Source organism: Copidosoma floridanum, unplaced genomic scaffold (assembly GCF_036245765.1).
Source record: "Copidosoma floridanum isolate Cflo_tuat_1 unplaced genomic scaffold, Cflo_Japanese_pri ptg000029l, whole genome shotgun sequence".
NCBI classification, from domain to species: Eukaryota; Metazoa; Arthropoda; class Insecta; order Hymenoptera; family Encyrtidae; genus Copidosoma; species Copidosoma floridanum.
In genome coordinates, this window is record NW_028321906.1 from 3362056 (window position 1) to 3377755 (window position 15700).

General features: G+C 38.2%; 3 protein-coding genes across 6 annotated transcripts; 1 reads left to right on the forward strand and 2 right to left on the reverse strand.

Annotated features, from left to right (window-relative positions):
* The first annotated feature begins 126 nt into the window (after window positions 1-126).
* LOC106637654 (rho GTPase-activating protein 92B) lies at window positions 127-10221 on the forward strand. 4 transcript variants are annotated; one of them, XM_089595931.1, is made up of 11 exons: window positions 127-142; window positions 1048-1181; window positions 1738-1897; window positions 2209-2488; window positions 2577-2801; window positions 2884-3181; window positions 4659-4898; window positions 4983-5625; window positions 6036-6384; window positions 6494-6660; window positions 7581-10221. In XM_089595931.1, the coding sequence occupies exons 2-11, from the start codon at window positions 1129-1131 to the stop codon at window positions 8037-8039; spliced, it is 2874 nt and encodes a 957-aa protein (XP_089452057.1). In that variant the 5' UTR covers window positions 127-142; window positions 1048-1128; the 3' UTR covers window positions 8040-10221. The 4 variants fall into 4 exon arrangements, with proteins under 4 accessions (XP_089452057.1, XP_014206007.2, XP_014206008.2 ...); XM_014350521.2 differs by lacking the exon at window positions 127-142 and adding an exon at window positions 199-782; XM_014350522.2 differs by lacking the exon at window positions 127-142 and adding an exon at window positions 199-422.
* A 68-nt stretch (window positions 10222-10289) lies between these two features.
* On the reverse strand, window positions 10290-11181 carry LOC106637651 (acyl-CoA-binding domain-containing protein 6). The gene has a single exon (XM_014350519.2). It carries the CDS (start codon window positions 11098-11100, stop codon window positions 10387-10389), a length of 714 nt encoding a protein of 237 aa, XP_014206005.2. The 5' UTR covers window positions 11101-11181; the 3' UTR covers window positions 10290-10386.
* A 131-nt stretch (window positions 11182-11312) lies between these two features.
* Window positions 11313-13331, reverse strand: LOC106637650 (histone-arginine methyltransferase METTL23). Its single transcript, XM_014350518.2, has 3 exons — window positions 12526-13331; window positions 11989-12103; window positions 11313-11872 (listed from the first exon to the last, which is right to left on the reverse strand). The coding sequence occupies exons 1-3, from the start codon at window positions 12865-12867 to the stop codon at window positions 11406-11408; spliced, it is 924 nt and encodes a 307-aa protein (XP_014206004.2). The 5' UTR covers window positions 12868-13331; the 3' UTR covers window positions 11313-11405.
* Between the last annotated feature and the right edge of the window lie 2369 nt (window positions 13332-15700).

The following is a 15700-nucleotide window of genomic DNA, read 5'->3' on the forward strand; positions in this document are numbered from 1 at the left end:
TTTTGCATTAACCTAACCTAACGTGTACAACTGCGCATCGCGTACGGTCAGGGACGATCAGGGACGATCGGAGAAGAGCACGTCTTGTTCACTTTCGTCTCCGACTCGCCCAGACTGTCCCCGACCGTCCCTGGATTGTAAGGTGAACGAATCTAATGTGAACGTTATTCACAATGAAATAAGCAAAAAATCAAAATGTCTATGTGAATAGCAAATAGCTCCTCTGGGTCCGTACCATACAACTTTTTTTTGCTTTGCAGGCCTATGTTATAACATAGGCCGATGTACTGAAAAATAGTTACATGGTACGACCCCAGGGCCTGAACTTCAGGCGGTTTAGTGTGTGCTCGCGATTATGTCGGCTCGCGCAGTTCATGTATCGGTTGCAGTGACATGACATGGTGCATTAAATATACTTATAGGTATAAATATATTTATTGTCAACGTCGTACATGTACTTTAGCACTTAAGTAGGCGGTAATACGAAATACTTGTACACTTATTACTGTCGTAATCGTTGCCGAGAGTTCCTTCAGTACTAATGCACGTGTGCCACCTCTCGCGAATGCTCAGTGTTCGAGTATACTTGAAATTACTGTATACCAAGTAATATAATCTACCTCATCTCGTATCATGTATTTTGTAAACACCGTACACATCTGCAAATGAGAGTAGATAATATACGCGTACACGCCCAATCCCCTACTTCAGCTTACAAGTATCTCCTTATAATTAATCTCCTAACAAATCCTTATTTCTGTATCGCACACTGTGTCCGTCTGGTATGTATACGTATATTTGAGCATAATATACCTATACATAGAGATTTTTTCTCCTGCAGTCCTGACTGACTTGCTGATACTGAGTACTGAGCTGAGTAATCGTTGAGTTGTCTGTCTCTTTCTTTCCCTGATTTCCCTCTGTTCTCTGTGTTTGTGTGTATCCTTATCTTCTGCGGGTGGCACGCAGAGCCCCGAATGTCGAGTGTCTAGATCGTTGCCAAGAGAACTGGACATCTTTTTTTTTTTTTTTTTTATTCAACTGCAGCATTTATCGATACCGCAAGTTGTCATTGTTGTCGTTGGGAGGAAGGACATCGTCATCGTCACCGAGCACACATCAGCAATCATGAGGAAACAACTACACCGGGTCATACAGCTAGCTGATCAGAAATTCAGCAAGTACGTACTAGTAAAAAACTTTTTTCCCTGATGCCGACCCTACAATCTTAATTAAAACGTAATTAAACAAATTATACTCGGAGATACTTTCATAAATACTCTGATTTTTAATTTATTTTATTTTTTTGTGAAATTGTTTACCTACAATTAATTGATTATTTCCACGTTTGGTAAACGTTTGTCTCAACTAGCTTCAACTCTTGCTAACGTCGTCTACATCACGAGCTAATCGTATGTTTTGTTAGCGCTATCAATTTTTTTGTTTTTTTTTGTTTTTGTTTTTATCGCCGATCTTTCCATGCACACCAAAGTACATATACAAGCGCTCGATTCTTTTGTTCCCGAGAATTCTCGCTTTCGTCCACGTAAATATTTTTAGCAGCTATAGTTCTTGAATACCAACGATAATTGTTATGGTAATTTCGTTATTAAACTAGTTAGCAATGCAAGTGATAATTCGTTGCATGCTAATAGCCAATTGATAATTATTATTTATAGCTTTTCTTATGATTATTCTTGATGAATTGAAATGTTTTACAACACTGTTCTCTTGCAGAGCTGAGAAAACCGAGCATCTGACGGATGACATGCAAGTTGCTGACAAACGAGCAGAACAGATCAAATCTGCACTTACTGGACTACTCAGTAAAGAAAAGCCAAGTTTGGGTAACAACAAGAACAGTGAATCCAATTCGCAAGATATAGAGAAACGAATCGTAAGTTAGCTCTGTGTTTTGGCTAAAACAAAATAATATTATCTGTTTTGGCATCCCTCCTTTGATATCAATATACATAGATACAGGCATTTGTTTGTAATTAAGAAGGCTATGAATCATCGAAAGCGTTATGTCATTATTATTATTACTTGTGTTCATTGTATACTAGGTGCAGTATGAGTTGGCATTTTAAGCAAAAAGTATATACTGTTTAAAATTTTTTTCAAAGTTGCATTGAACTTTTAATTTAAAAAATAGTATTGTAGAAATACTGTGTATGAATAACCCCCTCTTTTTATTTTTATTGCTAGACCAAATGTCCAGAGTACGTTTTGGGCCAGACTATGCTAAAAAATTCTGGAGGAGAAGGACCAATGAGTTACACTCTGAAATCGTGTGGAAAAGCACAAATGGCCTTGGCCACTGAAATCGTTGAGCATAAAAGTAAAGTGGATCAGTACGTTATTACTCCACTGCAACAAATTTTAGACACAGATATTCCAAGTATATCCAAGCACAAGAAATCTTTAAACAATTCCATTTTAGATATGGACATCTTGAAAGGACGGTACCAAAAACTTAATATTGGAGGTATATGATAACTATTGTTTATTCACTTATTTACTGATCGGTAGTGTTGAAAATTTTTTTAATATTCTAAATTTACTTACAATCTTAGCTTCTACAGCAACAAAAGTAGACAGTCTTAAAGATGAACTTGAAGACGCTGAAGCCAAAGTAGAGTCGATGAGAGATCTTTTAGCCTCAGATTTATTTCAGTTGATGTCAAAGGAAACCCAACTTGCCCAAACAATCCTTTTGTACATTAAATTGCAAAGAGCACATTTCGAAAGTGCCTTGCATTGTCTTGAAGATGTTATTCCAGATCTTGAATGTTTTATAAGTAAGATAAACTATATTATTTCACGATGTAAACTGATTGGATGAATCTAAGTAAACTTAAACAATCTCTTATTTATTGACAGATAATAATGAAATGAAGCCAGTATACAATTTCTCCTTGGAAGAGCATCTTCGAGTTACAAACAGGAGAATAGCGTTGCCCATACAATTGTGCGTATGTGCTCTTTTGAGGGTAGGAATGGAGGAAGAGGGACTTTTTAGGGTAGCCGGTAGTGCAACAAAATTGAAAAGATTGAAGCTTAGTCTAGATGCGTGCTGTTTGACTCTTCGAACAGCCCTTGAATACAGGGATCCACATGTGATAGCTGGTGCACTCAAGTCTTATCTTCGAGAGCTGCCTGATCCACTTCTTACCTCTGCGTGAGTAAAAATGTCATTGGTTTTTATTTTCTTTTGAAATAAATGCATCCATAAATAAATCGCAACTGCCTCGGTATTTATTACAAGTCAGTTTGCTCATCTGGCTCTAAATTTTCCCTTGGTATCACTTAACGCCACCGAAAAAGTCGTAGAATCCTAAATAGGTACATATCCTAAATTGAAAATGGTGCAAGTTCTGAACTCGTCGAGTAAAGCGCGCATATTCAGCTGACAGGCGCGTTATCGAGTCGGGAAAATCTGGAATTTGGATGTGTAAAAGGGGGCCCAGCCCAGACCCCTTCGTCCCTAAATAGCCCAACACGCCGCGATGCATCTCTACAACTGACTCGCGTTCGCGTGAATGAGTCAATGACCTAGAAATAGAGAGAACGTCTCGCGTAAGTGTACAAGTGTCGCACGCATTACCATTGTCGCCGTCGTCTCGTGCATTATACATACGTACTTGTGCGAAATTTGCGAATGACTCACGCCAAACCAACGCAGAGAAAATCTCTCGTCGATGCGAAGGCAAACATTTAAAGAATTTATTTAAAAAAAATAGAATGAAAAAAAGGGCTAGTGATTATTGAGTTTGCACGAAGAAGGGAGCGAGATGTGAAAGCGAAACCTTTATTGGTCTGCATGACACAATTGAGAGATTCGCAAAGCGTATGGCGCGCGAGGGACGGATCCGAGTTCTCGAGACGACGGCTATGGCTACATATACTTATATATGCTCTTCGAGGCTGACCGTCGACACTCGGCCCCTATGATTGATATGACCTCGACGCGACTCGCGCGCGATGATTTAATGCAGAATGTGTAAGTGTGTACGCGTATACACACAACGGAAAGGCCAAGAGAGCCTAGCGAGTGACTTGAACATCATATGCCTACCTATTATTTGTTTTTGTTTTTCTCTAAATCTGTACTGTTATGTTTTTTTTACTTCCTACTGAAGTTCTTAACGCAGCCGAACTCAATTGCTCACTTTTTTTTTTCATCTTTTGTTTTGTACTCTGTAACGGGATTTCGGCGTGTTTTTTTCGTCTACACGTTGCTATGTTTATGTCTATGAAAGGAGAGTAGTGAGATATTCACTTAGACTTTTTCGGTACATTCATCTTGAAATATTGAATCTCACTTTCTTGAATCCTAGAAATTTTTCTTTGAAAAAATCTGTAAATTAGTCTACATCGTACATTTACTCTGATATCGTTACTAACAATAAAAATTTTCATGTTTCACGTAATCTATTTTATCTTTAATAAATAATTGCCTAACAGTGGAAAAAAATTTTTTAATTAATGTTTGAACCAGTTTACGTTTTATCTTGATGACTAACAAATCAAACAGCGGTAGATGTCGTAATGAATCATTTTTAAAGTTTCCTATCGAAATATTTTTTCTTGCGTCGCAATAAAATGAATAACTAATTTATGTAAATCTTGAAGAAAAAAAAATTTTTTTTTTACAGACTGTACAGCGAGTGGGTGGCAGCCGCGAAACAAACCCTAACCGAAACAAGACTACAAACTCTGCACACGATAATACACAAGTTGCCCCAGGCCAATTTTGAAAACTTAAGGTTCCTAATAAAGTTCTTTGCCAAAATCACCAAGTCTCAGGATATCAACAAAATGTCACCCCACAACCTTGCGATAGTGATTGCTCCAAACTTACTTTGGAATCCATCTGAGGACAAAACTTCGATAGCGTGAGTTTTACCCTCAACACGAGCAAAATAAGTTTTTCATTCGAAAACGATTTCTCAAACGACTTTGACGTCTTGCTTTTTCAGTATGGACACAGCTAACTATTCTAGTCTAATCGTGGAGGACATGATAACGTACGCCGAGTACTTCTTTCCCGGGGAGGTAGACTTTGACCGCGACCTCGAGTCAATGATCATGGAACTCGACGAAGTCACGACCAACAGCAGTTCGATGGGCCTGCGCCGCTGCAAGTCCAACAACAGCCTCAACGATTTGGGCGACAGCCCGACCCAGGGCAGCCCGAAGCCGGCGACGCGTCGGAAAAAGCCTGCACCCATACCGCCCACTCCGGACAAGCAGCCGCAGCATCAGCAGATCCCGCATCACGAGTACAAAAGACCGGACGAGAAGCCACCTCCTCGGCCACTTGTCACGGCGACCCTCAATCGGGCCACCTACAAGTCACAAAAGCACGACCAAGTCACGGCTGAACTGTTACAGCCGCAGGTGACTGACAATCAGGATCAGACGCCGTCGCGGGTACAGCCAGAGTCCCAAGCGCAACCTCAGGTGCCGTCGTACGCGCGAAATTCGACGCAAGATCCCGTGAGCAATAATACCGTTAGAGCAAGTCAAATAGACAAGCATTTTGCATTAGAAAGTAACAAGTGCTCGGAGGATGACGTGAAGCCTGTTGGTTTCGACGCCAGCAGAAACGAATCGGTCAAGGTAAAACGCTACTTTTGTTTCTCTGATGTTTTTTCCAATTCAATTGATGAGTCAAACTTCGGATCCGATTCGTGATGAGCCACTTTTGAAATTTCAAGTAATTTGTTTGAAGAATAAGGGTATTGTTCGAAAAATCTATAAAAGTGGAATCATTTTCAATAATTTCTACGATTAATTTCTTGGCCGCTTACGTCAACACTTAATAATGCACTCAACCGACAATTAAATACGTGAAATCATCGACAATTTGATTTTAATTTATACTTGTTTGAAAACGTTGAGTCCGTATCTTTTATTCTGATCACTCATAATTGATAGAAAATGTTTTTTTATCCTAATAGACTCCAATTGAATTTCTATAACAAACTTGTCTAATTGTAGTAATTTTGTAAATATTTTTTTTTTATCAGGATGTTGCAATCGTCTCTGATGCATCACCGCAAAATCAAGCCGACAACACTTCGTCAGCCAATCAAGACGACCATGAAAAAAAAGATAGCGACGAAGAAAGAGTGAACACCGGCCTGATAGGTTTCGAAATGTTTGGCCTAAAGGCTGTAGAATCAAATATTGATGATGTAAAGCCTCTCAAAGATTCCACGATGACCGAGAGTATGGAAAAGTTGGACTCGCCAAAATTGAAACCGATTCCAGCGGAAAAACCACCGCCAACACCAACGACCCTGGAAAGGCGGAAGCCGCCAGTAGCTACGCCTCGATACTTAACGAATGCTAATTCAGCAACATCGAATCAGCCAGGTATAATTTTAAATCGATGAATAAATTTAAATGAATATTCTCGTATCAAGTCCGTACGACGTTTTGATTAATTCAGCGCATTTTTAAACACACCTACTCGATATTTCAGAAGATTTGGTGGAAATTCGTAAGAAGCCAGATGTGAACAACGTCGCTTCAGTCGACAAGACTAGTAAACCAGCCATACCCGAACGTCCAATTGGATTCCCTCGACCTTCAAGTTTGATACGCGGCTATCCCCGACAGAGCATCGAAAACTTGGATTCTGATTTTGGGGTAGGTAGAAAGAAGTAATAAGTACTTTGCGTATGATTTAATAAATGACGATAACCATCGAGCTATTATATGAAAAATATGTAAATAACTTTTTACTAAATTAATAGAGCTCATAGCTTAAGTCAATACTGGAGTTAAAACATATTTTTATACTTCCACTTGAATAACATTTTAATATTTTTGTGATACGTTTTACAAATATTTTATATTCACTTTGTAAGGCCCATTGCACCAAATTTCAAGGCTTTGTTTCTGATGCTTCAAAAACATAGAATAGTAGTAGATCATAGTTTAGGTATAAGATAACCGATTATGATTTAAAAGTAGTCGTATATGAGTTGGTGAGATTAATCACAGCCTTAATACTTCTGTTATTCTTCGAAATGTACACAAGTTTGAAAAAATTTCGAGTAAAAATACTTTTGCTTAGTGTTAAATTTGCGTTACACATACTTCGTTTTTTATGTTTATAGTTTAATGTAAAAATTAAATGTTATATTTTGATCTACAATAAAAACGTTACACATTATACATTGTATAGTTAATGACACAAACGATTGTGATTTTCTAAAGGTAGTACGAAAAATTCATCTACTTTGCATTTTTGATTCATTTAAATTTTTGACTACACGTACAAATTCCTCTTCACCCAACACTACTTGTTATTTTTTTATGAGTGAACAAATTTTTCAAGATTGATACCTTCCTATGTTTTTAGTTTCCTATTTCAAACAGTAAAGTCTATTCTTTTGTTGAGTGCATTGATCACACATTCCACCTCTCTGACAGCATGATTTTCAGTTTATTCTTACAAACAAGTCCTTTCGCTCAGCATCAGTTTCTTTTTTTTTTTTTTTTTCTTTCAATTCACACTAAGCATCATTATAAATAATGTCAGCCTAAAATTTCATTCTCTTTAGCCGATTACAACGGACCGAACCCAAATGTCCTCAATAGACAAAGCACAGGTCAGTATACAAGTTCTCGGTGCTAACAAGACGAATGGGACAATCTCATCGGCCAACTTGCAGAGAAGTCCGAGCGTGGGTAGCCGGCCAACGTCGATGTCAGTCTCCGCAACGTCCACCGCCCACCAGCAACAGCAGTCCAATGCAGTCGATCGTCCAAACAAACCACCCCGGCCTGACGCACTGCCAACCGAGCACGTCCGGGCCCACTCTCGCACGCGATCCGAGGGCAACATCATCGACGTCCAGACCCAGACTCAGACGATCATCGTGCCCAGATCTGCGGGATACGCCCAGCAGCAGTCCACGTCGCCGAGGTCTTACCAACGGTTGTCGAGGCCACAGCCACCACCGCCTCCACCGCCCACGACAACTCTACCAAAAAGCGACAACGAGAGCACGAATCTGTAGTTTTTTCTTTGCGAGCTCGGACGCTCGAGCGCTACTGGAACTCAATCGTGGACAGGGTTCATGTTGATTGTTGAGAAAGTGTTGCTTGCGACTGTACAAATGCTGATGGCTGGTACCAAACTGAGTGGATTAAATCCATTACTTACGTATTAGGTTTTTTTTCCCTCTTGATAAGTTGACCTTTTGAGTTGAGGACAATTGGATCCATACGGAGTTTTCGGTTAATTTTTTTTAAGATTACGTTTTCAAATTATACTATCGTGTTGATTCTATACATTATTAAAACTTTATACTTCATAAAGAGAAAATGTATTATTTAAAATATGATATGAAAAAAATTATTTGAAAATATTTACAAATTTTCTAAGTCTAAAGTAATATACTTTCGTTCATGGTTGACAATTTCTCTATCTAAATTATGAAATAAAAAAACTGTGGTACATACATAGTGCGATAGAATGTTGAACTGCACAGTTATGTTATGTGCAAATAACTACATTTTTTATTTTTATATAACTTCGTGCTTCTTGTATCGTGACATTTTGTTTGTTATTTTTTTTTTTTTTTTACAAAGTAAAAAAAGCTTGAACAAAATATAATTGAAGACAGCTTTGCTTAAATCGGAGATAACACTATTTTGAATTATTTTTTAAGAAACAACTTTAAAATAGATGCTTGGAATTGATTATGTAAAGGAAAATTTTATAATTTTATTTATCATATACATGTGTCTATAATTTGTCCTTATCAAGTTATTTGAAATTCATAACTTCAAAAGTAGTTGTGCTATGAATTTCATTAAATCAATCTGCAAATTTGAGATGATATTATGATTGAAAAAGTGATGTCTATATTGTATTCTAGAATGAAAAATCCAACTTGAGTGTCTTAAAAGAAATGATAAAAAAAAGGAGCTTAGGAAACGGAAAGTCAATCAAAGTATTGCCAATAAGACTTTGAGTAAAATTAAGCTAATGTTGAAGTGGCCTAAGTGATAATAAACCCTGAAGCCGGCTTACGATGAAACACGAAAAGAACTTTAAGTTGTAAGGAGTAAAGCTAATATGAAAACAAACGTAATGCCGGGAATTCGTTAGAATATATCAAATTAAATGTATAACTATCGTGTAATTCCAAATGATTTTTAAAACTATACAATTCAGAAACAGATATTTTTGCAGCGTAGTTTTTTTATAATTGTTCTGATCAAGACAAGTCATACTATAAATTGTGATCACGATGTCTTAAAAATTTCACTCTATGTAGGAATAACAATGATGTTTCAAGGAGAAGAGTGAAAAATGTCAATTCCGCCCTACGTAGCCATTGCGAACTCTTTCAATTCCCAAATACATGGTGACATTGACACTACAGATACACACCCACGCACAACTTAAGAAAACTACTCGCATTCAATTATTAGCTTGAACACGTGTTTTAAAATGCCGACAATCACGTTGTTATGACGCGCAATGTCATTTCAATTATTATAGGTACGGCGTTCACTGTCCAATTGCGAATGTTCCCGACGTGGTTCTATAAGAAAGTTAAGTGTCTACCCGACTTTTGTTTCATTAAATAATTAACATTACTGTTATTATCAACAATAATTTGCATTTCGCGTTAAGCGTTGAAAGTGTGATTTTAAGTCAGTTTGATTTTTATAATATTACATGCGTGTATATATTAATAAGTTTTTATTACAAATATGTGTATACGTTATCATTGAAATATATGACATTTTTTTACAAATTATTGGCGATTTTCGCTCCAACGGTATAATGCCTTATTATAAAATTCATTAAGCTTTGAACTGCTGTGCACTTATTAAAGTGTAGTTGTATGACTTGTTACCCTATTACTGATTCTCTTACTGTCCGCACATTTGAAACTGGAAAAGTTGATTTTTTCGCATTTTTCAAAAAACTGCTATGAATAAAAAAAAAGAAGAAATAAAAATCCTAAGTAATAAGCAATCAGTGATGTATTGGTTTTGTTAGCTATGCATAGTTTATTACGACTCAAAAGTTATTCCTTTAAGGAAAATTACTTTTCAACCTTATTATACGATTTAAATCGTTTGTTTGGCACGCATTTACCTAAGGAAAACTTAGGCTGTGAATACGTTGGAGTATTAGAACATGTATTTGTAAATAAAAGTTCTTTTAAAAAATTTGTCATCTTTTAAATTTACAGTTTCTATAAAAATAATCCCGATGCCTTAGAATACGGAAAAACATGAGGCACAAGTACTTTTTGCCAACAAAGACATTTTTTATTATCAACATGTCTCTTACAGACTTACGCATACATATGTATAAGAAAAAAATTGGTAGTTAAAAAAATGTTAGAACATGGACGTGACAGCTTCGTCGGCGACATCTTTAGGCGTCAAACCATCGTTATCCTGGATCATACGAGCGTTGTTAGACAACAGGTATTTAATAATGTCCTTGTGACCGCAACTGGCGGCGTAATGCAAAGGAGTCTGACCATCTGCATCCTGCGCATTTATATCTGATCCAACTTCAACAAGAAACTTCAAAATATTAAAATCTCCTCTGTCAGCTGCCCAATGAATCGGCAGCATGTTATCTTCGTCCCTCACCTCGATGCATTTCTTATCACGAGATAAAAACAGTTGTACTTTGTTCAGATTGCTTTCCTTTATCCAGTCGAGAAGTGTCTTATCAACATCATGTAATTCGGTGTCTGTGTTTGGTAACGTGCTCACGACCACCCAGGTCTTGGAACTATCGCGAGCATCCTTCTCCCAGTCCGGGTCCAGTTCGCTTACTAAGCCGATGTAATTGGCCATAGCCACCTCCCTCTTCATATCTCCCAAGCTCTTCCACGCCTCCCATTTGGATTTTGCAGTCAACTGGTACCAACTTGGGGCTGGTGTATCACAGGGACCACAAGTGGCTTGCTTGTACAGGCCGTAAAAACCAAGCAACTGAGTGTTGCTCAGTTTTGATACTAACAACTGCACGTAGGATGCGGCTTTATTAAAAGTCTCCTCGAGATCCGAAAGTTCCGCGTTTTGTAAGCCTTCAGCCATGTTTCGATAAATTAATCTTTATGCTAGCTTTACTACAATGACTAAAAAAAAATCTCAATAACGTTTTTCTGATACTTCAACTTTCTTGCCATCAATTACGTGATCACTGTACTCATTGAGAGACTGAAAGTTCTCTCCTTTCTTCAAGTGAACAAAGCCAATGCCTTTGCTCAATCCAGTATCTTTGTCAAACACGACCATAGACCTCGTGACGTAACCAAACTTAGAGAAGTGGCTCCTGAGTTCCCGACTCCCAACTGTCCATGGAAGGAGCTTAACAACAAGTTTGGTGGACATGTTAGGTTTCAAGCTTTCTTTATCTCCAGCAAGTGGATAGTGTGATCTTGCATCAACTCTTGAACGTCAAGGCCAGACTCTGCACCAAGATTGTCAAGAGGTATGTGCTGACACGTCAATCCCCACTTGTTCAACAAATGTTCAATCGACCAGTCTGCGCTGCGCTCTTGATAAGTACAGAGGAACTTGGCTGCTGAATTTCTCTCAAGCAGAAAGGCAACAGTCACAACGATGTCCTCAAAAACAGAGGGATCGTAGAAACAGTCTGAACCCAAGATGAGGTCCAAAGGTCCGAGTTTGAATAAACTGGACAAGAAGAGTCCCCAGGTGATTCCAACAACCTTCACTTGGGCAAGAACCCCGTTGAGTTCGCAACTCCTTCTCAAGTGCTGCAAGCTCTTGGGTAGAGTTGCAGAATCACTGAGGGTAACCAAAGCGCCGCACTTACTTGCCACTATCCCAGGCAAAGCTGTACCTATAAATATTTGTATTGCATGGTTAAAATGATATTGGATAAGTAAACGAATGAGAAAAAACATAATAAATAAAAAAAAAATGCAATCAGGTGTAAAATTGCCCTCTGTAACCTACCTGAACCAAGTTCAAGAACTCTTTTGCCTGGCAGTTCCTTCCTGTGCTCCCACAAGTACCAGGCCAAAACCGGGGCCGATGGCCAAGTGTAAAAACTGTAATGCGCCTGCAGAAGCTAAAACGAAAAAACAAAGACCCTTAAAATGACAAGATATATTGGCAAATCGAGGTTAACGTATAAGCAACCGAATCAATCATACAAATGGTAAGAAAAAATATATTAAGTAATAACTGAAAGTAGCAGACACGAACGAACACGTGTGCTTCGCGGTGATATTGTAAACTCCGAAAACTTGGCTCGTCTAACCAAAAAAACTAAAAAAAACTTTTACTGTATATATATATATATGTATGTATATATGGAACAGCGTGCTCATCGCGCAGGGCAGCCTCATGCACCATCACGCAATGATGATTAGAGCAGAAAGTGAGCGAGTAACACCAGTAGCAGACGAACAACCGATGGTTATGAACGTATTCTCTGATGCATGCGCGTGCATGATGAGTTTAGGCTGTAAATACCTATAATGTATATACCTCAGGAATGTAGATCTCGAGCGAGTCCTCGTCGTCGTCGTGATTGCCGAGGTCGTCCTCGTCCTCGCTGCTGTTGTTCCTGCGCCTGCTGATACTGCTGGTGCTACTGCTGGTGCTGCTGCTACTGCTGCTGGTGGCACAGGTCGCCGGATTCACGGTGGAGGAGGTGGTGGACGGCTTGGCCGAGGAGGTGAAAAAAAACTTTTTCACTTGCTCGGAGGCAACACCATCGGACATGAGGCCTAGAACGGATGCTAAGCCGAAGCCGTAATAATTGTTGTGCACCTCGTCTCCGTCGCCGTTGTTATTGTTGTTGCTGTAGTTGTACTCCAATCCCGGCATATCATGGTCTGGTCATCACTCGCGTCGTGCACTCAACCTGGACCTCAACTCTACAGATTTTGGTTCTTCCTTTTTACCGAGTTTTTGCTTTTTTTTTTTTTTTTTTTTATTTTATCGTGCAACGTTATCCGATTTGATTATAAAAGGTGGATGCTGTGAAGAAGTTTCAGAAGACATTTTTCATTCTTTTACCAATGAGGGATAAGGAGATTTTGAGTTGGAATTTTTTTTCTCGTCAAAATCACGTTCTTAAAGTTCTGATTAATTTATATACTATACCACTAGCGCACTCTTAGATTTTTGTGGGCAATATTAATTAGATTATATACAAAATAAATATACACACTTTATACTAGCGCTTTCTATGCTGTATTTTAGATCAGGGAGATATTTTTTGGAAGTCAGATTAACTGGTCGGAATGTCGGAATACTTAACTTTGTTGTGCGGCGTTGTCACGTTGACGTTACAACAGAGAGAGAGCGAAATTCAGTTGGCGGTAAATTCAAATGTAAGAACTAACTGCCATTGCTTTCTCACGAAAAAGCTAGTGTATGAAGCATTTCGGATTAAATTTTCCAAATTTTTTAACACTTTTTCATGCTTATTTCATGCTAATGGCTGAAACTCTACAGTTATACTCTATTGCGACGCTTAGATGCGTGCTTTTCAGTCTTATACAAGCATAAAGTATCAGAAAAACTTTACGTTAATCGATTATTCGTGTAAAATAAGAATATAATTATTATATGTGTACAACTAGTTTTGTTCTGGCGTGTGGTTTTACAAAAAATTTTTAAGTTTAATGAGAAGCTTAAAAGTATGCATGAAAATCATTTTAAAAAATATTAACAGGAAACGAGAAAATTAATTTTTGTAAAATAACACATGTTGCGTACAAGTATACATATATCTGCGAGTTTCATAAATCAAAGAGTATTAATAAAACTAACGGTCGCAACGATTCTTATGATTTCGTTATAGCCTCACCAGGGACGAATCAGGCCTAGGAGGGCCCTGGGGTTTAAAATTTTTTTAATGAGCTTGTATCAACTAGAAAACTACAGATATCGTTGCACTTCTCGCATCGACGACATCTATGAATTTTTTTATCCCGTGAAAAGCTGCCAGGCCTTGAAAATTAAGAGTTTTCCGCGGATACGCGTATCAGCGCATAGAAAAAATATCAGGAGAAAAATCATAACTTTTTTCGGGCTCTTGTGCCACCAAAAAAACGAATAGAATACATCTCTGTTATATCAACTAATCATCTCTATTAGTTTTTTAAGCTGTGAAAGGCCGCCGGGCCTTGAAAATTGAGAGTTTTCCGCGAATACGTGTATTTGCGTATACGGAAAAAATCGAGAAAACTTTCATGACTTTTTAATAATACTTTAATTTTCTCATCAAGTTGTCGGAAAAGAATGTCACTTGATACGTTTTTTGTTACATTCTAATTACAGCTTGAATTAGTTCTTTTTTTTCTTCTTATTTTATTGGCAACTTTAAAAAATTGCACTCTCGACCTTTATGAGTTCTTCGCTGCGTATGTCTGAAGGTGCTTGAAAAAATTTATAAAAAATTATTTTAACTCAAAGTAAATTAAAATAATAAGTTCAGACGTAGAAAAATGTGTTTTAGTCGATTAAAATATTCTGATGAAATGAAAAATAGTTATTATCATAAAAACAATGTAATTGCAATATAATTATACTCCCTTAAATTTTTAATATAAAATTTCAAAATATATAATCATCATCGTTTTCAAGTAAACAACTGCGCAACACGAGTGTTAAAGTTAAAAATGATGGCATACGGAGCACAAAAAAGTTACGAAATATGATTTGATTTAATATCTAACGTAGGGGAACAAATAAATTAGTGGAAGCTCAATCAACAAAAAGGTAAATAATTTTTTAAAATGTTACAATAAATACGTTTTTTTGTGGTCAGTCGCAGAGATGAGTTCTCTGGTGCAAGCGAAAAAGTAACTGCCAAGTCCTGAAGTCCCGCCCCTCCCGTCACCGTGCCGATGGGACATAAGCCGATGAGCCAATCATCGACGGAGGCGGGCGCGCGCAAGGCTCCAGGGGAAAATGAGGTGCGTGCGATTCTGGAATTCGGAACGAAACTGAAACTCCGCTCAATTCCGTCTCTCGACGGAACAGCGGTACTAAGGGCACTTAGCACTTTGGAGAAGGAAGGGAAGAGGGATAGGAGGCCTCCCATTACTGGGAGGGGGGTAGGGGGAAATTAGGCAATTTTGCTGCGAGAAGGTTGCCTAAGCCCTCCTCGAGGAGCATTGCGTGGTGAAAAAGCACTTGTTTAAATACACAGAGGTACTTGCCCAAAAAAGTCGCACTGGCCGGGAATCGAACCACGGTCTCCCCGCGTCCCAATCGGGCCAATCCACGACCTAGCCGACTGAGATACCGCGCGCTCGCAAAGTACCCTATATCTGTATAGTAAATATAGGTGTACTTTCTTGAGAAAATGGACCGACCGATCGACCGACTACTAAAAAAAAAAACGTACCCATTGGAGCTGTTCACATAGACATTTTTTGCTTAATTCAAAGTGAACCTTCATATTGAAAAGGGGGTTCCACTGTTCCGCTAAACTCAAATTGAGTGAACAGACTGAACAGACCTATGCTGTGTTCTCTGCCAGTCAACGTAGTTGCGACCATAGGCATAGGCTTTGTTGCCTGATGGAAAAAGAGATATAGGTCTGTTCAGTCTGTTCACTCAATTTGAGTTTAGAGGAACAGTGGAACCCCCTTTTCAATATGAACGTTCACATTGAATTAAGAAAAAAATGTCTATATATGTGAAC